Consider the following 19891-nt stretch of genomic DNA (forward strand, 5'->3'; position numbering starts at 1 on the left):
TATATTGAGATAGATTTTATTTCTCTCATTTCCCTGTCGGGCAGTGATCCTGTGCTGAAGCTCTTCAGGAAACATTTACATATCCACATCACCTGCACCATCATATCTTTTATAAAACATGTTTGAAAATGCTGAAGTGTATTGAGAAGTGATGTCGAAGTCCGGGGAGAGGGAGGGAGTCTGCTGCAGCTCCCTGTGCCCCAGCCTGTGGTCCCCACTGTTAACAGTTAGATGCTGATCTTGAAGCCTGTGGTGTCACTCTAACTAGTGACTCTGCTCTGAGCTGCACGTCATGCATCATACTTCCTATATAGTGTAACGGAAGGACCGCAGTCTCGCGTACTGGCAAAAAACTCTGCCAAATCCGACAACTGCAGTACTAGGCAACCCCCCACCCCCCCCTAATTCCCATACTTCATGATCTGTCCAAATCCAGACCAGGATTCGTTGCAGCTGGGAACACTGGCCATGTAGACAACCATGGGATCCAGGATCAAGTAAGAGACTCAAGCACTTTCAACGCGATTACAAAATTGCGACACTTTCCTTTTTTGTCTTACAAATTTCTTTCCTTTGCTGCGATTGCAGGGCTCGGTGGCAGTTAGTTGTTTGAAGGGAAATAGGGGCCTGAAGGGAAGGAGCTGAAACCACAGCTTCGCTGATGCTCAAGTCAGCAGGTGCTTTTGTATTGTTGAAGGTGAATTTAAACCATTAGTTCCTTAGTCCCATTTTTAATTTATTTTCTCTGCCAATGCTTTAATCTTTGCCGACAAATGTAGTATGTGAGCAAGGACTGTGAGAGGATAACGTCGAGTGTACACCTGGGATCGAGCCTGTACAGGAGACCGAGTGATGACAAAATGGTTGCTGAAGAAAGGAAGTTAGTGGGAGGCTCGTACCTTCACTGCAGGCTTAACACGGGCTTGTGACCTGATAGATGCAGATCATTCTCAAGTTCGTTCTGTTGTGTGCAGTTTGTTTCATTCGATGTGTTGTGCAGAAGCACGGATTACACTGAGTCTCTGAATAATCTGACAGCAGCTTGTTCTACACAAAACTAAGTGTTCACTCTCAAAAAGTCGGAAGCTTTGAAATGGCACAGAGACTATCTTCATGGGATAGTTTGTAAGCCACTGCTTCACCCAGGGCTGATGGCGGTGTCTGTCGATACTCTAGCATGTTGTGTACTCTCTCCAAATTGTTACAATTACATGACATTGCTTAACTAATACTAACCTGGTACAGACCAGCTATATCTGTAAAAGTTTAGAGTGAGGGATCCTGAGAACAGAGGAAGCAGAGGAATTTTCCCTTTTCCTTTATGTTTAATGCTCATTTGCATTGGTTTCACTGCTTAATAAACAGAATCCTATGACAGGACTGGTCTGAAGAGAAGCCTCCTTTCTTTGGTCTTCACCCCCTCAGGACAGGGCGTGATCTTTAAATGGTTCTTCCTTCAGAGAGTCCAAGTGTCACTCACTGCTCCCCACTGGGATGGTTGGGTCTATTTATGTCCCAATTGATTATTGCAAGGTTCTGTCAACCCATCCACTCCTTCCTTTATTAGTCTTCATCATGCTTCCTGTTCATTGAATTGTGGCTTTGTAGTGTTTAGCAGCTTTTCTTTCAAGTTGTCTTTAACAAGCTTTTTAGGATCACCAGTTTTAGTGGATTCTTGCAGTTCACAACTAGTTTTAAGCAACAATATTAAACCAAGCAAATACAAAGCACAACGACACTAACATCACGACAAATCTTTCAGCTGCTCCCTCCTCCTCTCAACCCGGGACCCGAGGTCCATGTCCATGTTGTTTCCTATCCTTGTAGGCTTGTGTGAACACCCAGTGTGAAAACAAGTGTCACAGAATCCCTCTCACCGCTGTAATAATACCCGTTGTGTGCGCCTTCTCCCTGTACAGCTCCAAGCAATTCATCACTGGGGCTTTTGATTGCTGTATTACTGCACCAATCAGTAGGGGGTGGGTGAAACTGCCCTATCAGACGCTCTGCAGTACCACCATGACCAGGAGCTGAGCAGATTTTGGCCACTTTCCCATCAGGAAGCTGAATCTTGTGCAGTCTTCCAATACTCCTCTGAGCAGCTCCCAAAACAGGTATGGCAGAGGATGGGGGGGCTGGGTGCTTGCTCACCTCTTGGGTCGTACCACGAGGAGTAAACAAGGGAAAACTGCCTCCATGGTTTAGTTAGAAAGCGGACATACCAGTGCGCAACTGAGCCACGCGGAGCACCACGGTGCTGGTTTGATTCTTGGCCTATGCAGAGTTACCCGATCTCAGCTGGCTTGGAAGGGTAGAGATTAAAATTGTTTCCTGCACTAGGAATGGAAGGAACTCCTGATTTATTTTTTATTCACGGGATGTGGATGTCGCTGGGAAAGCCATCATTTATTGCCCATCCCTAATTGCCCTCGAGAAGATGGTGGTGAGCCGCCGCCTTGATAACTGAGTGTCTCACTGGGCCATTTTCTCAGGGCATTAAAGAGCCAACCACATTGCTGTGGGTCTGGAGTCACATATCGGCCCAGACCAGGTAAGGGCGGCAGATTTCCTTCCCGAAAGGACATTAGTGAACCTGGTGGTTTTTTATGAAAATGTGGTAGCTACATGGACAACATTACTGACACTAACTTTTTATTCCAGATTTATGGTGAGATTTTGAACTTGTGTCTCTGGACCATTAGTCGAGGCCTCTGCATTACTAGTCCTGTAATATAACCACTATGCTACCATTCCCATTGTTTTGGTATCTGGTAATCCCTGATGGATGGAAGTCGGACAAGATAGGATTAGGCTTCTCTTTCAATCCCCCCACCCCAGGCCACCTGCCCGCATTCGAACATTCAGTAGCGTCCCAATATTCCCATAAAGAATGCTGAGTTAGTACAGAGCAGCTATCCCTTCCCCCTCCCCTTCCTCCTCCCTCTCCAGAACTATACCCCTGCAAGGAGTCAGCACCTTCAGATTCAAATCCCCGAGCTGTACTGGGTCAGCTGATCCCGAGTGTACCTGCTTATTTGCCCTGGGTAAGGAGAGGAAAATTCAGGCAGAGTTCTGTCTCTGCAGGTGTATGGAGATTTTTGTTGGGTCAGGGTATCAAGGGATGCGGAGCAAAGGCGGGTAAATGGAGGTGAGGTACAGATCAGCAGTGATCTAACTGAATGGCGGAGCAAGCTCAAGGGGCTGAATGGCCTCCTCCTTTTCCTACGAATGTTTGTAATCAAGATAGGATTGGAACGATTGTTGAAGGGAAAGTTTCGCTTGATTAAAGGCAAATAATTTAAACTAGACAGGTGCGGACTCGTTGGCTGGGGTGGGTGTAGGGGGCGGGGTGAGCTGGGTCCTCCACACCCTGAGCCTGGACATTCAGCATCCTCTACAGGCGGAGGTGCCGGCTCCATCCATGGTGAGGAGCTGATTGGGGCGCAGGCAAGTACGGACAATATCGGGAGGGGCGGGCCGGGCCGGGCCTGGCCGAACTGGGCTCTGCTTTCTCACCTACTGTCAGCCGTAGCTCAGTGGTTGCCTCTGAGTCAGAGAAGGATGTGGAACTCATGCTGGGATTGAGTCCATGCCTGCCAGCCACCCTCTGGTACCCAAGTGGCCTCTCTTCCCTTGTGAGGCCACAGAATGAATGCTAGAAGGCTATTCAACCAAGGGAGCATCACAGCAAGCCTAATTCCTTCCTGTTCTGATACCCACATGCAGCTTTCTGGCAGGATCAGGAACAGGAAACCTCCCCGATGTTTCTTTTCCTAACCGAATACTGCTGAAACCTATTGTGACTTCCCTACTTCCCCGAAATCCCAACTTATCTAATGGAGCACGGACCAGAGATGGAACGGGGGCCTTCAGTTATTCTGTGGATAGAGGCCCATCCTACATACTGGGAACCCTCCTTTACCTGTGCTCCACTTCAAACCCTTCTTTGATGTTCCTCACGTGTGTCCTTTCCATATCTGGTTGTGTGCATGTCCTTTCACTTCTCTCTCTGTGTTCCTGTGTTAAACTCTGTTCCTTTTCTTAGTGCGTGCACCTGTTCAGTTTCCATTCGTTATTTATACTTTTCTGCACGTTTCTGTCTGTTCCTCATCCATAAGCTTTCAGTTCACTTTCTTTGGATTTTCTTTTATCTAAGGCTGCTTGTATAATGTAACATCAAAGAATGTTCTACAAGATGGGGGGGTGGAGGGGCGCGGGGGGAGAGGGAAGAATGGGATGACTGAGACCAAAGGTACGACAAAGAGATTGTTAACGCAGGGAGAGAGGGGCAGTGGTCTGGGAGAGAGTTCCAAGGGTGGTGGAGGGACCCAAAGATTAGCCATCGATAGTGGTGTGCTCTGCTGGGGTCATGCGTAATCCAGGTGCTTTAGGCGTGCAAGAGAATGTAGGGCTGGATCCCTCTCCATCTCTGTAACCTTCTCCAGCCTGACAAACATGCCGAGGTCTCTGCATTCCTCCAATTCTGGCCTCTTGCGCATCCAAAATTTTGCACCACTGGTTGCCTAGGCCTTAAGCTCTGGAATTCTCTTCCTAAACTTTTCTGCTTCTCTACCTCTGACTCCTCCATTAAAACGCTCCTTAAAACCTAGCTTATGGTCACCCATCCTAATAACTCCTTATGTGATTCGCTGTCAAATTTTGTGAAGCGCCTTGGGACATTTTACTATGTTAAGTTAAAGGCGCTGTATAAATGCAAGTAATTGTTGATTTCCCACAGAGGGTGGGACAAGGCTCAGGAGGAATTTGAAAATAAGGTCAAGGATGATGAAGCCAATTTGCTGGCGTAGAGGGAGCTTGTGTAGCTGGGTGAGGGTAGGAGTGATGGGTGTGAGGGAGAGGAGTTCTGAAGTAGTTGGAGTTTGTGAAGGGTGGAAACGGAGAGGCCGGAAAGGAGAGCATTAGAAAATTGGGTCTTCAAGGTGGTGAAGGCTTTGGCAGTACAACCCAAAGGGCAACAATAACCATCCACAATGGGAATAAATCCCGCTCTATCATTAGTCAGGGGCGTGACAGGTGGAAGACAGTTTTGAGGAAGGACTGGATGTGGGGAAGAAAGCTCAGGCCAGGATTAAGAAAGTTGTGCATCCATGGGCTGAACCTGAGCAGACAGCCAGGGCTGGTGACCCGGTGGCGCCAAAAACACGTAGGTGTTGGTGAGCCCAGTACGATGGCCAATATTGAGCCACAAGGAGGTTTTACCAGGACTCTGTCAGACAGTCAGATGGTATAGCAACAGCCCTGAGGTCAGTGGTGATGTGGGTGGCGAGGGGATGGTTGGGCATCATAGACATACGTTAGAAAGCTGACCCTGTTGTTGTAGTCTGATTTAGATAATGAGTAGAAAGGAACCTAGGATAGAGACCTGGGTTATAATGCAACTGAGAGTGCGGGCACAGTGAGGGAAGCCATTTGAGCAGATATAGTGATTGCGTTTAGATAGGTAGCAATGGAGGAGTGGTCAACAGTGCCAAAGGCACGAGAAGGGTTGAGGAAGCTCGGGAAGGACTGCAACGTTCAGTTAGTCACCCAGGTGTCACCGTTGATATGACCAGAGTTTTCTCAATGCTGTGGGCAAGTCAGAACCCAAGTTAGAGGACCTCAGTGAGCAATGAGAGGTAGTTGGGCAACAACGGGTTCAAGGGCCTAGAGGAGAAAGGGCAAGTTGGAGAGTCGATGGTAATTGGGAGGGTGGACTTGTTAAGGAGGGGATTATGAAGGCAGTTTCAAAAAGGGTGGAAACAGTCCTTGAAGAGAGTTTGGTGATGTCAGGGAGCATAGGCCCAAGAATGGACTGTTGGGTTGTCAGAAGTTGGGTTGAGAGAGAGCAGAGGGAGCCAGTGGTATTTGATGGAGTGCGAACAGTAGTTTGTCTTTATTTTCCAGCATGGTGCTGCATGCTAACCGATGATTCCTGTTGGTGTGTGTGTGTTTGGTAAGAATTAGGGTCTGTTGAGATGCCTGGTACATGCCGGATGGCCAGGAGGCCCCTGGGACCTTGTAGCCACCATGAGTCAGTGCTACAGGACAGCGCACAAACTCGCTGTTCCACATGATGCTATGACTTTACCAATTTTTTCTGTCCTTTTTATCTGTAGAGAAAGACCAGAAAGGACATTTGAGTTGTTTATCGAGGCTTCGTGTCCAAAATCGGCAGACATTGGTGAGTGCGAAAATGAGCAAATAGAAGTACTAAAAAATTGTCCAATCTCAAATTTATCTTCAAATGTGATGGATATAGACAAGGAGACCACTTGATCCAACCCAACTTATCCTTGCACAAAGCCCCTCCACCACCCATCTGTTCCTTGCATATAAACAGGAGGCCATTCAGCCCCTCGAGCCTGTTATGCCATTCAGTTAAATCATGGCTGATCTGTACCTCAACTCCATTGATTCATATGCCTTGACACCTTTACCCAACAAAAATCTATCGCTCTCAGTCTTGAAAGCTCCAATTGTGCACCAGCATCTACAGCCTTTTGGGGGAGAGGGTTGCAGATTCCCATGGCCCTTTGTGTGAAGAAGTGCTTCCTGACATTCCCATTCATAAGAACATAAGAATTAGGAGCAGGAGTAGGCCATTCAGCCCCTCGAGCCTGCTCCGCTATTCAATGAGATCATGGCTGATCTACCTCAACTCCACTTTCCTGCACTGTCCCCATATCCTTTGATGCCCTTAATATCCAAAAATCTATCTATCTCTGTCTTGAATATACTGAATGACTGAGCCTCCATAGCCCTCTGGGGCAGAGAATTCCAAAGATTCACCACCCTCTGAGTGAAGAAGTTTCTCCTCATCTCAGTCCTAAATGGCCGACCCCTTATTCTGAGACTGTGACCCCTGGTTCCAGACTCTCCCAGCCAGCCTCCATTCCCCAGCATCCAGGTCAATGCACAAATTCCCCAAACAACATTTTAGGAAACATGAAACTAGTGCCTGAGGGAAGGCATGTCGTGCAGAGTTCCCCACTCAGTGTAATGAGTGTGTTGGCCCGGGTCTGTGGCTCAGTGAAACCGCGTCTCCTGTCTCACTGCGACCTTGAAGCAGTTGCAAGATGAAGCCTGTGACCTCTCACCTTGCTGGCAGGATGAGGTAAAGAGCATAGCAGTGTTTAACCCAATAAAGGGTGAGGCCTCCAACCATGTAAAAATTTTCATCCTTGTGTTTAAATCTCTCCATGGCCTCACCCCTCCCTGTCTCTGAAACCATCTCCAACCCTACAACCCTCCAAGGTCTCTGCGCTCCTCCAATTCTGGCCCCTTGAGCATCCCTGATTTCCATCACTCCACCATTGGCGGCCATACCTTCAGCTGCCTGGGCCCTAAGCTCTGGAATTCCCTCCCTAAACCTCTCCACCTCTCTTGTCCTTTAAGGCGCTCCTTAAAACCTCTTTGACCAAGTTTTTGGTCATCTGTCCGAATATCTCCTTATGTGGTTCAGTGTCAAATTTTGTTTGCTAACATGCCTGTTAAGCGCATTGGGACGTTTTACTGTATTAAAGGTGCTATATAAATGCAAGTTGTTGTTGAGTCGTGCAGACCAGAATGATCCCAGTGTCAATCCCTGCTCTATACTGAGCTAAGCTGCCCTCAGCCAGGACGGCAGTAGAGGGCTGTACAATTGACCACAATCAATGGGCTAGGAAGCCCAAAGTCCAGCCTCCTGAGCACTGTGAGGAGGACTGGAAAGTTGTGTGGACAGGATCTGTTTAGCAGCAATACCTCCTGCGGTCAAATAGCTGGCCAACACTTGCTCATGATTGCAGAATGGTCACTTGGATGACATACAAGGCTATCAGTGGCCACAGGTCAGTGCCTTGGGGAGAGGACGGGCAAAAACGGGCGGAGGTGCGGGAGGTGGGTCCATGGTCGCGGTCTGGGGATTTGTCTCGGTATCTGACCCGTTTCTGCAGCTCGGATATTTTTGGACGTTGTACTGAAGCCACAGGTTTCCTGCTGAGCACATCACCAGATCATCGTGCAAGGAGGAGAAAACTCACCACAAAACACAATCTCTTTAAATCAGACTGTTAGCACGGCAAAGTGTCCGTAGCTGCAGTATGTGCCACGTGCTTTCAGGGGATGGGGCTACAAGGCAGGATGTGCAAGGCAGACATTTTATATTAAAAAAAAACATAATCACGTTCCAGTTAATGAGCAGCCCCATCTTGTATTAAACCACATCCTGTCTGCTCGGAAACCGGCCCAACTCTCTGCTGGTGCGATGCACAGATTTGTCACCAACGCTCTCCTACTGCATGTGGGTTCCCCCTTTTCTCCCCTCCTCTCCTGACGGTGCTGACTCTTGCTGGATACAGACTCTACTGGGAATGGGTAACCTCAGATACCCAACCACTCCCCTGTTCTATGCTCTTTAATGGGGACACTGAACACAATCCACACACATTATACAGTCAGGGATATATCAGCGTACCTGTTCGGTTACTGGGGGCCCGATCTTGGTCAGGATACCGCCCACAGCCGCCGAGGTACCGCCCGGAAAGATTCCTCACGTACCGCTGCTGCCCAGGTCCCGCCCGGCGGGAGTTTCCTCCGTGAACTACCTCCGGCGCAACTTCCTGTCGCCCGCCCGTGCCGGAGTCTCCAAAACTGGGATAAATCTGGTGCACAATCGTGCACCCGCCCACCAGAACGGCCACTGACAAAAGGTGGTGTGAGCTGGCTGTAAATCGGACGGCAGGAAGAATCGCGCAGAGTGCTCCAGTGCTGGACATCCCGGGGAGCGTCCATACGCTGCACCATTATCACAGGCTCAGAATGAGTTCTCAGATCGACCTTAAACTGCACAGAATGAGTTCACAGATGTAAATGAAAAGTACACCGTTGACCGGCAGGTGTGGTATAGGAAGCGGCACTGAGTTCCGAAACACGGTAAAGGCTCCATAGAGATACACTATAAGGGTTTTTAGACCGTTGCAGGTAGAACAGAGTTATTGACAGAATGTGTGCACACATGGTATAAGCTTATGTCAAAGTATCTTGGCAATAATGAAATCATGTAATGCTCTGTGAGGTGGCAGATGTGATAGTGAGAACAGCATGAGCTGAAGTATATAAGACAGAAACAGTTATATAATGAACTGCAAGGTCACTGAGGAACATGTCATATCAGGGGTGGGACTCTGCGATGCTGGACCTAACAAAATGTGGACTGAAGTGCAAGCATTAATATGTGCCCTCCAAGTTGTGCAACTGTCTCTCATTCAATGGCAGCCTTCCTCATTGGTCACCCTTCCTTGTCGTAATGCAATCACCTGATGACAGGACCCATTAAAGAGTCGCATCATATGTGGAGAGGGCGAGATATTCCTCAGACAGCAGTACACATGAAGGAGATTGGTCTGTTTCTCAGCAGGCAGGTACCCAGATGATGTAAAAGTGAGACACTGACCAAGAGTAGGTGAACAATGTGATTGTATTGAATAGTGCAGCATGGCAAGTGACAGAACATGCAAACAATTGAATCCAACGTACATTATCTGAGAAACCAGTCAAGTCACATTCACAATGATCCATATGAAACAACAGCTACAACTTAATGAAGAGTAAACAACATCTCCACCACCAGTACCCACCCCTCTACCCACTACCACCACCTCTCCCCCCCCCCCCCCCCCGCTGTCCCCCATCGATGTGAGGCCCATCGTCCCCTTCATGGATCCACCTTCGCCACGGCGACATGCACCCCTGCCCCTCACCACCTCTGCTCCATCACGTTGTGCAGGAGGACAGCAGGAGTGCTGCTGCCGTGTTTATCCTGGAGAGAAGGTAGGGGGCGTGATTGAAGGCGCCGGCTCCTTGGGGTCTGTCGGCCTCAATGGTGTGGGCTCGGGGGTTGCATGACATGTCCCGAAAGCATTGATTGCCACGTGACAGAGTCGGTGTTTCGCTCCACCGCACTAATGAGCCGCTCCATACCGGCAGTATGCTGCTCAGCAAAGGTGGCGATGCTGGCAGCTATCCCAGCCATGGTCTGCAGCACATCTCGACCTCGGTCGACGCTGGTCCTTGACAGCGGGACCATTTCCTGAACTGCTGCAAGCTGTCCTCTATCCTCATTGGCTTGTTGCATCATCCTGGGTGCTGGCGGCTTAGTGGCTTTTCCGGCATGGCCTTTGCACTTTCCACCACTAGTTCCTGCTTCGTCCGACTCGAATCCCAAAAAGTCAGACCCCAACACCGATGTTGGCCGAACAGGTGGCACACATGTCGGGAGGCTGGAGTCCTCCTCTTGCAGCTCCTCGAACTCAAGTGGCTCGAAGACTGGGACTCCTACCTCCTCTTCCTCCTGCTGTTCGTGTCTCTGGATGGTGGAGGTGAATGCAGTGGATATGGGTTATCTGGGGGGGAGGAAGGAGCTGGTGTGTTGAGCTGCTGACAACGTCAAGGTGAAAGGCATTGGTGTCACAAACTGCCTTTGTGTGCCAGAGGTGGATTGGGGTGCATCGCTCGGTGGTGTCCGAATCAACTTCTGCAAGTAGAGGACAACATTTAGGTGTATAGCTGGGGACACACCAATGCCAAAGCATGCTCCTCTCTGCTGGTCAACTCGGTGACATCTGCTGGGCACTCTCCCATGCCACTCGGGCTTGATGCGTTGGCTGATCTGTTCTTCTGCAGAAAGAAAAGTTGCAGCCTTTACCCGTTTTGCTCCTACAACACACACACATACACACACACACACACACACACACAGATACACTCACTGACACTGACACACACACACTCTCACACACTGACATACACACACACACACACACACACACACACAGGCTGACACTCACACTCACTCTCTCACTCACGCACACACTCACACTGACAGATACACTGACAGATACTGACACACACACTCTCCCTCACACACACACACTGACACAAACACACAAACACTGACACACACACACACTGACACAAACACTGACACACACACACACACTAACACCCACTGACACACACACACACACTCACTGACACACACACATGCACTCTCACACACGCACTCACACACACACACTCACTCTCTCACACTCACACTAACACACACTGACACTCTCACACACACACCCACTGACACACACACACACACACTCTCACACACACTGACACACACTCACACACACACACTGTCACACACACTGACTCGTACACACTGACTCGCACACACTCTCTCGCACACAGACACACACTGACACACACACACACAGACACACACTCTCACACAGACACACACACATTCTCACTCTCACACAGACATCCACACACTCTCACACACACACACTCTCTCTCTCTCTCACACTCACACACAGACACACACACTGACACTCTCACACACACACACTGACACACAGATACACACACACACACACAGACACTGTCACACACGCAGACACACACACACACGCACACAAATACACTCTCACACACTGACACACACACAGAGTCACACACACAGAGTCACACACTGACAGACACACACACTGACACACAGACACTCTCACGCTCACACACACTGACACACACACACAGATACACTCACTGACACTGACACACACACACTCTCACACACTGACATACACACACACACACACACAGGCTGACACTCACACTCACTCTCTCACTCACGCACACACTCACACTGACAGATACACTGACAGATACTGACACACACACTCTCCCTCACACACACACACACACACACAGATACACTCACTGACACTGACACACACACTCTCCCTCACACACACACACACACTGACACAAACACTGACACACACACACACTGACACAAACACACAAACACTGACACACACACACACACACTAACACCCACTGACACACACACACACTCACTGACACACACATGCACTCACACATGCACTCACACACACACACTCACACTCTCTCACACTCACACTAACACACACTGACACTCTCACACACACACACCCACTGACACACACACACACACTCTCACACACACTCACACACACTGTCACACACACTGTCTCACACACACTGACGCACTGACACACACACACTGACACACACTGACAGACACACACATACACACACACGCACACACTGACGCTCACACTCATACAGACACAGACACGCACTCTCACACACGCACTCTCACTGACACACACACACACTCTCACACACTGACACACACACACACACTGACACTCTCACACACTGACACTCTCACACACACAGACACATTCACACTCTGACACACTCTGACACACACATAGATACATACACACACACTGACACACACACACTCTCTCACACTCTGACACACTGACACACACACAGTCACACACACACACTGACACTTACACACAGACACTCTCACACACACAGACACTCTCACACACACTGACGCACTGACACTTACACACACACACACTCACACACTGACACAGACACTCACACACTGACACAGACACTCACAAACACACACACACACTCTCTCGCACACACATTCTCACACACGCGCTGACAGACACACACGCACACTGACACACGCACACTCACACACACTGACACACGCACACTCTCTCTCACACACACTGACACTCACACACTGACACTCACACACACACTGACACTCTGACACACACACTCACACACACACTGACACTCTGACACACACACTCTGACACACACACACTGTCACACGCACACACTGACTCGTACACACTGACTCGCACACACTCTCTCGCACACAGACACACACTGACACACACACACAGACACACACTCTCACACAGACACACACACATTCTCACTCTCACACAGACATCCACATACTCTCACACAGACACAGACACAGTCTCTCTCACACAGACACACACACTCTCACACACACACACTCTCTCTCTCACACTCACACACAGACACACACACTGACACTCTCACACACACACACTGACACACAGACACACACACACACACACACAGACACTGTCACACACGCAGACACACTCACACACACGCACACACAGACACAAACACACTCTCACACACAAACACACTCTCACACACTGACACACACACAGAGTCACACACACAGAGTCACACACTGACAGACACACACACAGACACACTGACACACACACACTCTCACGCTCACACACACTGACACACACACACAAATACAATGGCCACAAAACCTTTTGGAGTAGTACAGGAGTGCAACAATAAAGGTTTACTCGCTTGCCGATGCCACCACATCTTTCCGTTTGGTTTCGACACTAGTCTCCATCCCGCACAATGTTTCCCACTGAGGACACGGCCCCCCAATCTCCCTCCCAATGTGTCTGTATTGGGGAGGTGGAGGCTTGCCACGACCATCCCGGGTGAGGTCTTTATAACGGCGCTCCACCTCATACAAGTTCCTCCAGCTCCTCCTCATTAAACCAGGGAGCTCTGGGCTTCCCTCCATCAGATTCTTGGATGTTTTTTTTGCTCACATTATAACTTCCCGAGATGGATGGCTAATAATTTTGTTTCTCTCTCTCCAACTGTCAGGTGCAAGTGAGTACACAGCGTTTATGAGCATGCACAGCTGTGCCATCAGCCCCAGTTGCAGCAAAAGTGATATCGCCCACAAGAAACTACAAAAAAAATCCCAAATCTCGCGCATGCGCGGTGCACGGCCTCCGATGTTTTCTGAGTCAAGACGCCTGCTACCGCCGCCCGCTCACACACGCCAACTCCTGCTGCCTGTCGCTGCCGTTGACAGAACCGCAGCAAAACTCCCGTCCGACTGGTCCCAGCGGCAGCGGGCAGCAAAAACTGAAGTTCCACCGGGGGGACCACTGAGAACTGGGCGGGCCTTAGCTCTGACCAAGTTCAGGTCCCCCGGGTATTGTAGCCTTCCTTTCATTGTGTGCTTTCATGCTTGAAGCTAGAGGTTATGAAGACTGAAGGGGGCCGGTCAAAGACTGAAGGGGCCAGTCAAAGACTGAAGTGGCCAGTCAAAGACTGAAGGGGCCGGTCAAAGACTGAAGGGGGCCGGTCAAAGAATGAAGGGGGCCAGTCAAAGACTGAAGGGGCCAGTCAAAGACTGAAGGGGCCAGTCAAAGACTGAAGTGGCCAGTCAAAGACTGAAGGGGGCCGGTCAAAGAATGAAGGGGGCCGGTCAAAGACTGAAGGGGCCGGTCAAAGACTGAAGTGGCCAGTCAAAGACTGAAGGGGCCGGTCAAAGACTGAAGGGGCCGGTCAAAGACTGAAGGGGGCCGGTCAAAGACTGAAGGGGGCCGGTCAAAGACTGAAGGGGGCCGGTCAAAGACTGAAGGGGACCGGTCAAAGACTGAAGGGGCCGGTCAAAGACTGAAGGGGGCCGGTCAAAGACTGAAGGGGACCGGTCAAAGACTGAAGGGGCCGGTCAAAGACTGAAGGGGCCGGTCAAAGACTGAAGGGGCCGGTCAAAGACTGAAGGGGCCGGTCAAAGACTGAAGGGGACCGGTCAAAGACTGAAGGGGCCAGTGAAAGACTGAAGGGGACCGGTCAAAGACTGAAGGGGCCAGTGAAAGACTGAAGGGGACCGGTCAAAGACTGAAGGGGCCGGTCAAAGACTGAAGGGGCCGGTCAAAGACTGAAGGGGCCGGTCAAAGACTGAAGGGGCCGGTCAAAGACTGAAGGGGCCGGTCAAAGACTGAAGGGGCCGGTCAAAGACTGAAGGGGACCGGTCAAAGACTGAAGGGGCCGGTCAAAGACTGAAGGGGACCGGTCAAAGACTGAAGGGGCCAGTGAAAGACTGAAGGGGACCGGTCAAAGACTGAAGGGGCCAGTGAAAGACTGAAGGGGCCAGTGAAAGACTGAAGGGGCCGGTCAAAGACTGAAGGGGCCGGTCAAAGACTGAAGGGGCCAGTCAAAGACTGAAGGGGCCAGTCAAAGACTGAAGGGGCCAGTCAAAGACTGAAGGGGCCAGTCAAAGACTGAAGTGGCCAGTCAAAGACTGAAGGGGGCCAGTCAAAGACTGAAGGGGCCGGTCAAAGACTGAAGGGGCCGGTCAAAGACTGAAGGGGCCAATGAAAGACTGAAGGGGGCCGGTCAAAGACTGAAGGGGCCGGTCAAAGACTGAAGGGGCCGGTCAAAGACTGAAGGGGCCGGTCAAAGACTGAAGGGGCCGGTCAAAGACTGAAGGGGCCGGTCAAAGACTGAAGGGGCCGGTCAAAGACTGAAGGGGACCGGTCAAAGACTGAAGGGGCCAGTGAAAGACTGAAGGGGACCGGTCAAAGACTGAAGGGGCCAGTGAAAGACTGAAGGGGCCAGTGAAAGACTGAAGGGGCCAGTGAAAGACTGAAGGGGCCAGTGAAAGACTGAAGGGGCCGGTGAAAGACTGAAGGGGCCAGTGAAAGACTGAAGGGGCCAGTGAAAGACTGAAGGGGCCGGTGAAAGACTGAAGGGGCCGGTCAAAGACTGAAGGGGCCAGTCAAAGACTGAAGGGGCCAGTCAAAGACTGAAGGGGCCAGTGAAAGACTGAAGGGGCCGGTCAAAGACTGAAGGGGACCGGTCAAAGACTGAAGGGGCCAGTGAAAGACTGAAGGGGCCAGTGAAAGACTGAAGGGGCCGGTCAAAGACTGAAGGGGCCGGTCAAAGACTGCAGGGGACCGGTCAAAGACTGAAGGGGCCAGTCAAAGACTGAAGGGGGCCGGTCAAAGAATGAAGGGGGCCGGTCAAAGACTGAAGGGGCCGGTCAAAGACTGAAGGGGGCCAGTCAAAGACTGAAGGGGCCAGTCAAAGACTGAAGGGGCCAGTCAAAGACTGAAGGGGCCAGTGAAAGACTGAAGGGGCCGGTCAAAGACTGAAGGGGACCGGTCAAAGACTGAAGGGGCCAGTGAAAGACTGAAGGGGCCAATGAAAGACTGAAGGGGCCAGTGAAAGACTGAAGGGGCCGGTCAAAGACTGAAGGGGACCGGTCAAAGACTGAAGGGGCCAGTCAAAGACTGAAGGGGACCGGTCAAAGACTGAAGGGGCCAGTCAAAGACTGAATGTTGCCCTTAGCTCCATGCTGTAGACCCAGTACAAATCCCAACAAGGCCAGTCATCCTGCCAACAATCTGTGCTTATTCACTGATATTCAACCTTAAGCAGGTGCTGTGGGAGAGCTTCCACAGGGACACCGATGGGTGGACTGATGTGATGTTATTGCATGCACACACCTTCCAGCAGGAACCAATGGGTAGTGATCAGGAGGAGCAGGAATCATTGCTGTTCCCCCGCCCCCAGCCTCGGGCTGCTCCGGCCAATTGGAGCACGCCCCAGCCCAGCCGAGATGAGCTGAGCCAACAAAGTGGATTGGAATTGGACCTTGGAGCTTCCTGCTCTGGATGGTTAAGTTCCACACGAGCCAATCACTGGGCATCAGGCACAAGCCATTTCCAGCCTGATGAAGACCCACTGATCGCCATCCCAAAGAAAGATGTTACAGGCCAGCCTCGCTCCTAGAATCACAGAATGATTCAGCACAGAAAGAGGCCGTTTGGCCCATCTGCCTTGTAGCCCTATCCCCTGAACGCACAGGGCTCGCGCTCCAGCCACCAACACTTGGCCCTGCTGACAGTCTGCCTCCTGATCTTTCGAACTAACCAGTAGCAGGTGAGCAGGTAGTGCACTAACTTAGTTACCTTCCTTGCAACAGTGTTTGCAGGATGTCAGCACACTAAGCAGGTCAGGGCGGGACCAGAAGCACAGTGTACAAACCGAGTGCCGAGACTGATGGCTATTTGATGGGCTCTTTCTTCCCTTTCAGACCCCACAGTGCTGAGTCAGTTTCCTGAAGATTACAATGACCAGGTAAGATGCACCTTTTATCTCGCTCTGTAACTTGCTGCTGGAGAATCACAGAATCAGAAATTTACAGCACGGAAGGAGGCCATTTCAGCCCATCGTGTCTGCGCCGGCCGACTAAGAGCTATCCTAATCCCACTTTCCAGCTCTCGGTCCGTTGCCCTATAGGTTATGGCACTTCAAGCGCACATCCAAGTACTTTTTAAATGTGGTGAGGGTTACTGCCTCTACCACCCTTTCAGGCCGTGAGTTCCAGACCCCCACCACCCTCTGGGTGAACAAATGTCCCCTCAAATACCCTCTAAACCTCCCCCCAATTACTTTGAATCTATGCCCCCTGGTTGTTGACCCCTCTGCTAAGGGAAATAAGTCCTTCCTATGCACTCTATCCAGGCCCCTCATAATTTTATACACCTCAATAATGTCTCCCCTCAGCCTCCTCTGTTCCACAGAAAACAAAGCCAGCCTAACCCAGAATCTAACTGACTGGTTAAAAACTGGTTAATGATTAGATGACTGACAGGTGCAGGTACAGATGGGTGCTGAACGAGTCTGCTTGTCAATGGACCCAGAACCCGGGATTACTTGGTCCAGTAAATTCATCTGTTGTGGTCAAAGGGTTAATGTTGTAAAGAAAGAAAGATTTATATTTATAGAGTTTATCAGAAATGTCTCGACATAACAGAGCCACGGCACTTCAACAACAACTCACTGGATGGGAAGCATTTCTCTGAGGCCAATTCTTTCTTTCTCATACTTAAAGTACAGGATGTTACATAATGAAATGCTGAACTCCCTCCCTGATCCTGCTAACAATGTGTGCTTATTCACCAAGGTTCAATTATGTCTCTAACACCCACCAGAACTGGGCCTCAGCTCAATGCCTCATCTGAAGGACAGCATCGCTGGCAATGCAGTGATCCCTCAGTACTGCACCGGCGTGTTGGCCAAGGTTACAGACTGGGCTTTGAACCTATGACCTGATTCAGAGGAGAGAGTTTAATCAGCATATTACATCGAATGTACGGCACAGAAACAGGCTATTCAGCCCAACTGGTCCACACTCACCTCTCACCCTATCCTCTCTTCCTTTCTCCCTCCTGTGTTTATCTCGCTTCCCCTTAAATGTATCTGTGCTATTTGTCTCATCCACTCCCTGTGGCAGCGAGTTCCACATTCTCACTACTCTCTGGGTAAAGCAGTTTCTCCTGAATTCCCCATTGGATTTATTAGAGACTCTCTTATAATAATGGCCCCGAGTTTTATAATTCCCCATAAGTGCAAACATCCTCTCTACGTCTACCCTATCGAACCATTTCATAATTTTAAAGACTATCAGGTCTCCCCTCAACTTTCTCTTTTCGAGAGAAAAGTGCCCCAGTTGCACATTCATGCTTTTTATTCTGATTTGAAGGATGGGCATTATATCTGAGTGTGAGTTCTACACTGGATTGTAGGACGATTGCTTTTGGTAATGTTAAATATTTGTTGAATGTGATTAAGTGAGTAAGTCAATCGGTTTATCATGTGCACACAGTGTTACTGGAGGAGTTCTACTACGTACCAGCTAAAAACACTGAGTGCCTGACACGGCCTAGCTCGTGGGTGTCCTAGTGCCACCTCCTATACACGGCAAATAAAAGGGAACCATCCACTCCCCTTCCTGTGCAAGGTACCACTATGCGGGAACTCTTCACCCCTCCAGTTTTATCCGTTTTCCCTTCCTCCTGTCCCGCTGACTGTACCACCACTTTTCCCCTGACCCCCACTCTCCATTACTTCACTCAACCAGCTGTTCTTCAGGTATGAACCTGGAAAGCAAATATCAGCAGACTATGCATCCAAGGGAGGCATCACAGTCAGCATGTCATATCTGGCACTGCACTTGCACCCCTTCCAGCAGAGGCCATTGGATAGCAAGCAGCAGGGAGGCCGAGGGATCACTCACAGGGACCTCCTGGCTCTAGCTCAGTATCACAATGTCCTGAGCATTTCCCACCCGGGCCATCAGGGCTCCGTGCACAGATAACTAACCCGACATATTGTTGACAGCAGTTATTGCACCATCAAAACATGTCTGCTCTTCTTCTCACAGGAATCTCTACAGAGCCTTCCCAAATTCTGCTTCCCTTTTGATGTGGAAAGGTAAGAGTTAACCCGTGGGTTTAGTGAATGTCAGAACCGCTCTGCTCCTTACCTGGGCATCCTAGTCTGAGGTCAGTCTCGGCCCCTCTCACTGCTAGCTGCACGGATCCTACTGAAATCAGCTTGAAGGCTGGGTCTCAATCCAGCACCTGCTGAGGACAATTCCACAGCACAAGAGTGATCCTGCTCAAGGCTTTCATTTCCTCTCATATTAATGTAACGTTCCTATTTTACTGGTTAGGGTCCAGCCAGAGAATATCAAACCCAGAGGGGTCATCAATTTAAAATGATCACAAGGAGGGAAAGAGAGAGAGAGAGAGAGAGAGAGAGAGAGAGAGAGAGTGTGAGGGGAGAGAGAGAGTGAGAGTGAGGGGGAGAGAGAGAGACTGAGAGTGAGGGGAGAGAGAGAGAGAGTGTGAGGGGAGAGAGAGAGAGAGTGTGAGGGGAGAGAGAGAGAGAGTGTGAGGGGAGAGAGAGAGAGTGTGAGGGGAGAGAGAGAGAGTGTGAGGGGAGAGAGAGAGAGAGAGAGAGAGAGAGAGTGTGAGGGAGAGAGAGAGTGAGAGTGAGGGGAGAGAGAGAGAGTGAGGGGGAGAGAGAGAGAGAGAGAGTGAGGGGAGAGAGAGAGAGTGAGTGAGGGGAGAGAGAGAGAGTGTGAGGGGAGAGAGAGAGAGAGTGTGAGGGGAGAGAGAGAGAGAGTGTGAGGGGAGAGGAGAGAGAGTGTGAGGGGAGAGAGAGAGAGAGTGTGAGGGAGAGAGAGAGAGAGTGGGGGGAGGAGAGAAGAAGGAGAGTGAGAAGTGAGGGAGAGAGAGAGAGATAGAGAGAGAGAGAAAGAGATAGGAGGAAGAGAGCTGAGAGAGGAGAGAGAGAGAGAGAGGTGAAGAGAGGAGAGAGAGAGAGAGAG

The 19891-nt window shown here is 50.3% G+C and overlaps 1 protein-coding gene across 1 annotated transcript in view; it reads left to right on the forward strand.

Moving 5' to 3' along the window:
- The first annotated feature begins 320 nt into the window (after positions 1–320).
- LOC139238006 (DENN domain-containing protein 1C-like) overlaps positions 321–19891 on the forward strand; it is a 38595-nt gene continuing 19024 nt past the window's right edge. Inside the window, exons 1-4 of the mRNA XM_070867404.1 lie at positions 321–497; positions 6117–6181; positions 16808–16851; positions 18941–18990. Of these exons, the coding sequence (XP_070723505.1) occupies positions 481–497; positions 6117–6181; positions 16808–16851; positions 18941–18990 (176 nt within the window). The 5' untranslated portion in view covers positions 321–480. The remainder of the gene's footprint in view (positions 498–6116; positions 6182–16807; positions 16852–18940; positions 18991–19891) is intronic.

The sequence above is a fragment of the Pristiophorus japonicus genome, chromosome 24 (genome assembly GCF_044704955.1).
Source record: "Pristiophorus japonicus isolate sPriJap1 chromosome 24, sPriJap1.hap1, whole genome shotgun sequence".
NCBI lineage: Eukaryota > Metazoa > Chordata > Chondrichthyes > Pristiophoridae > Pristiophorus > Pristiophorus japonicus.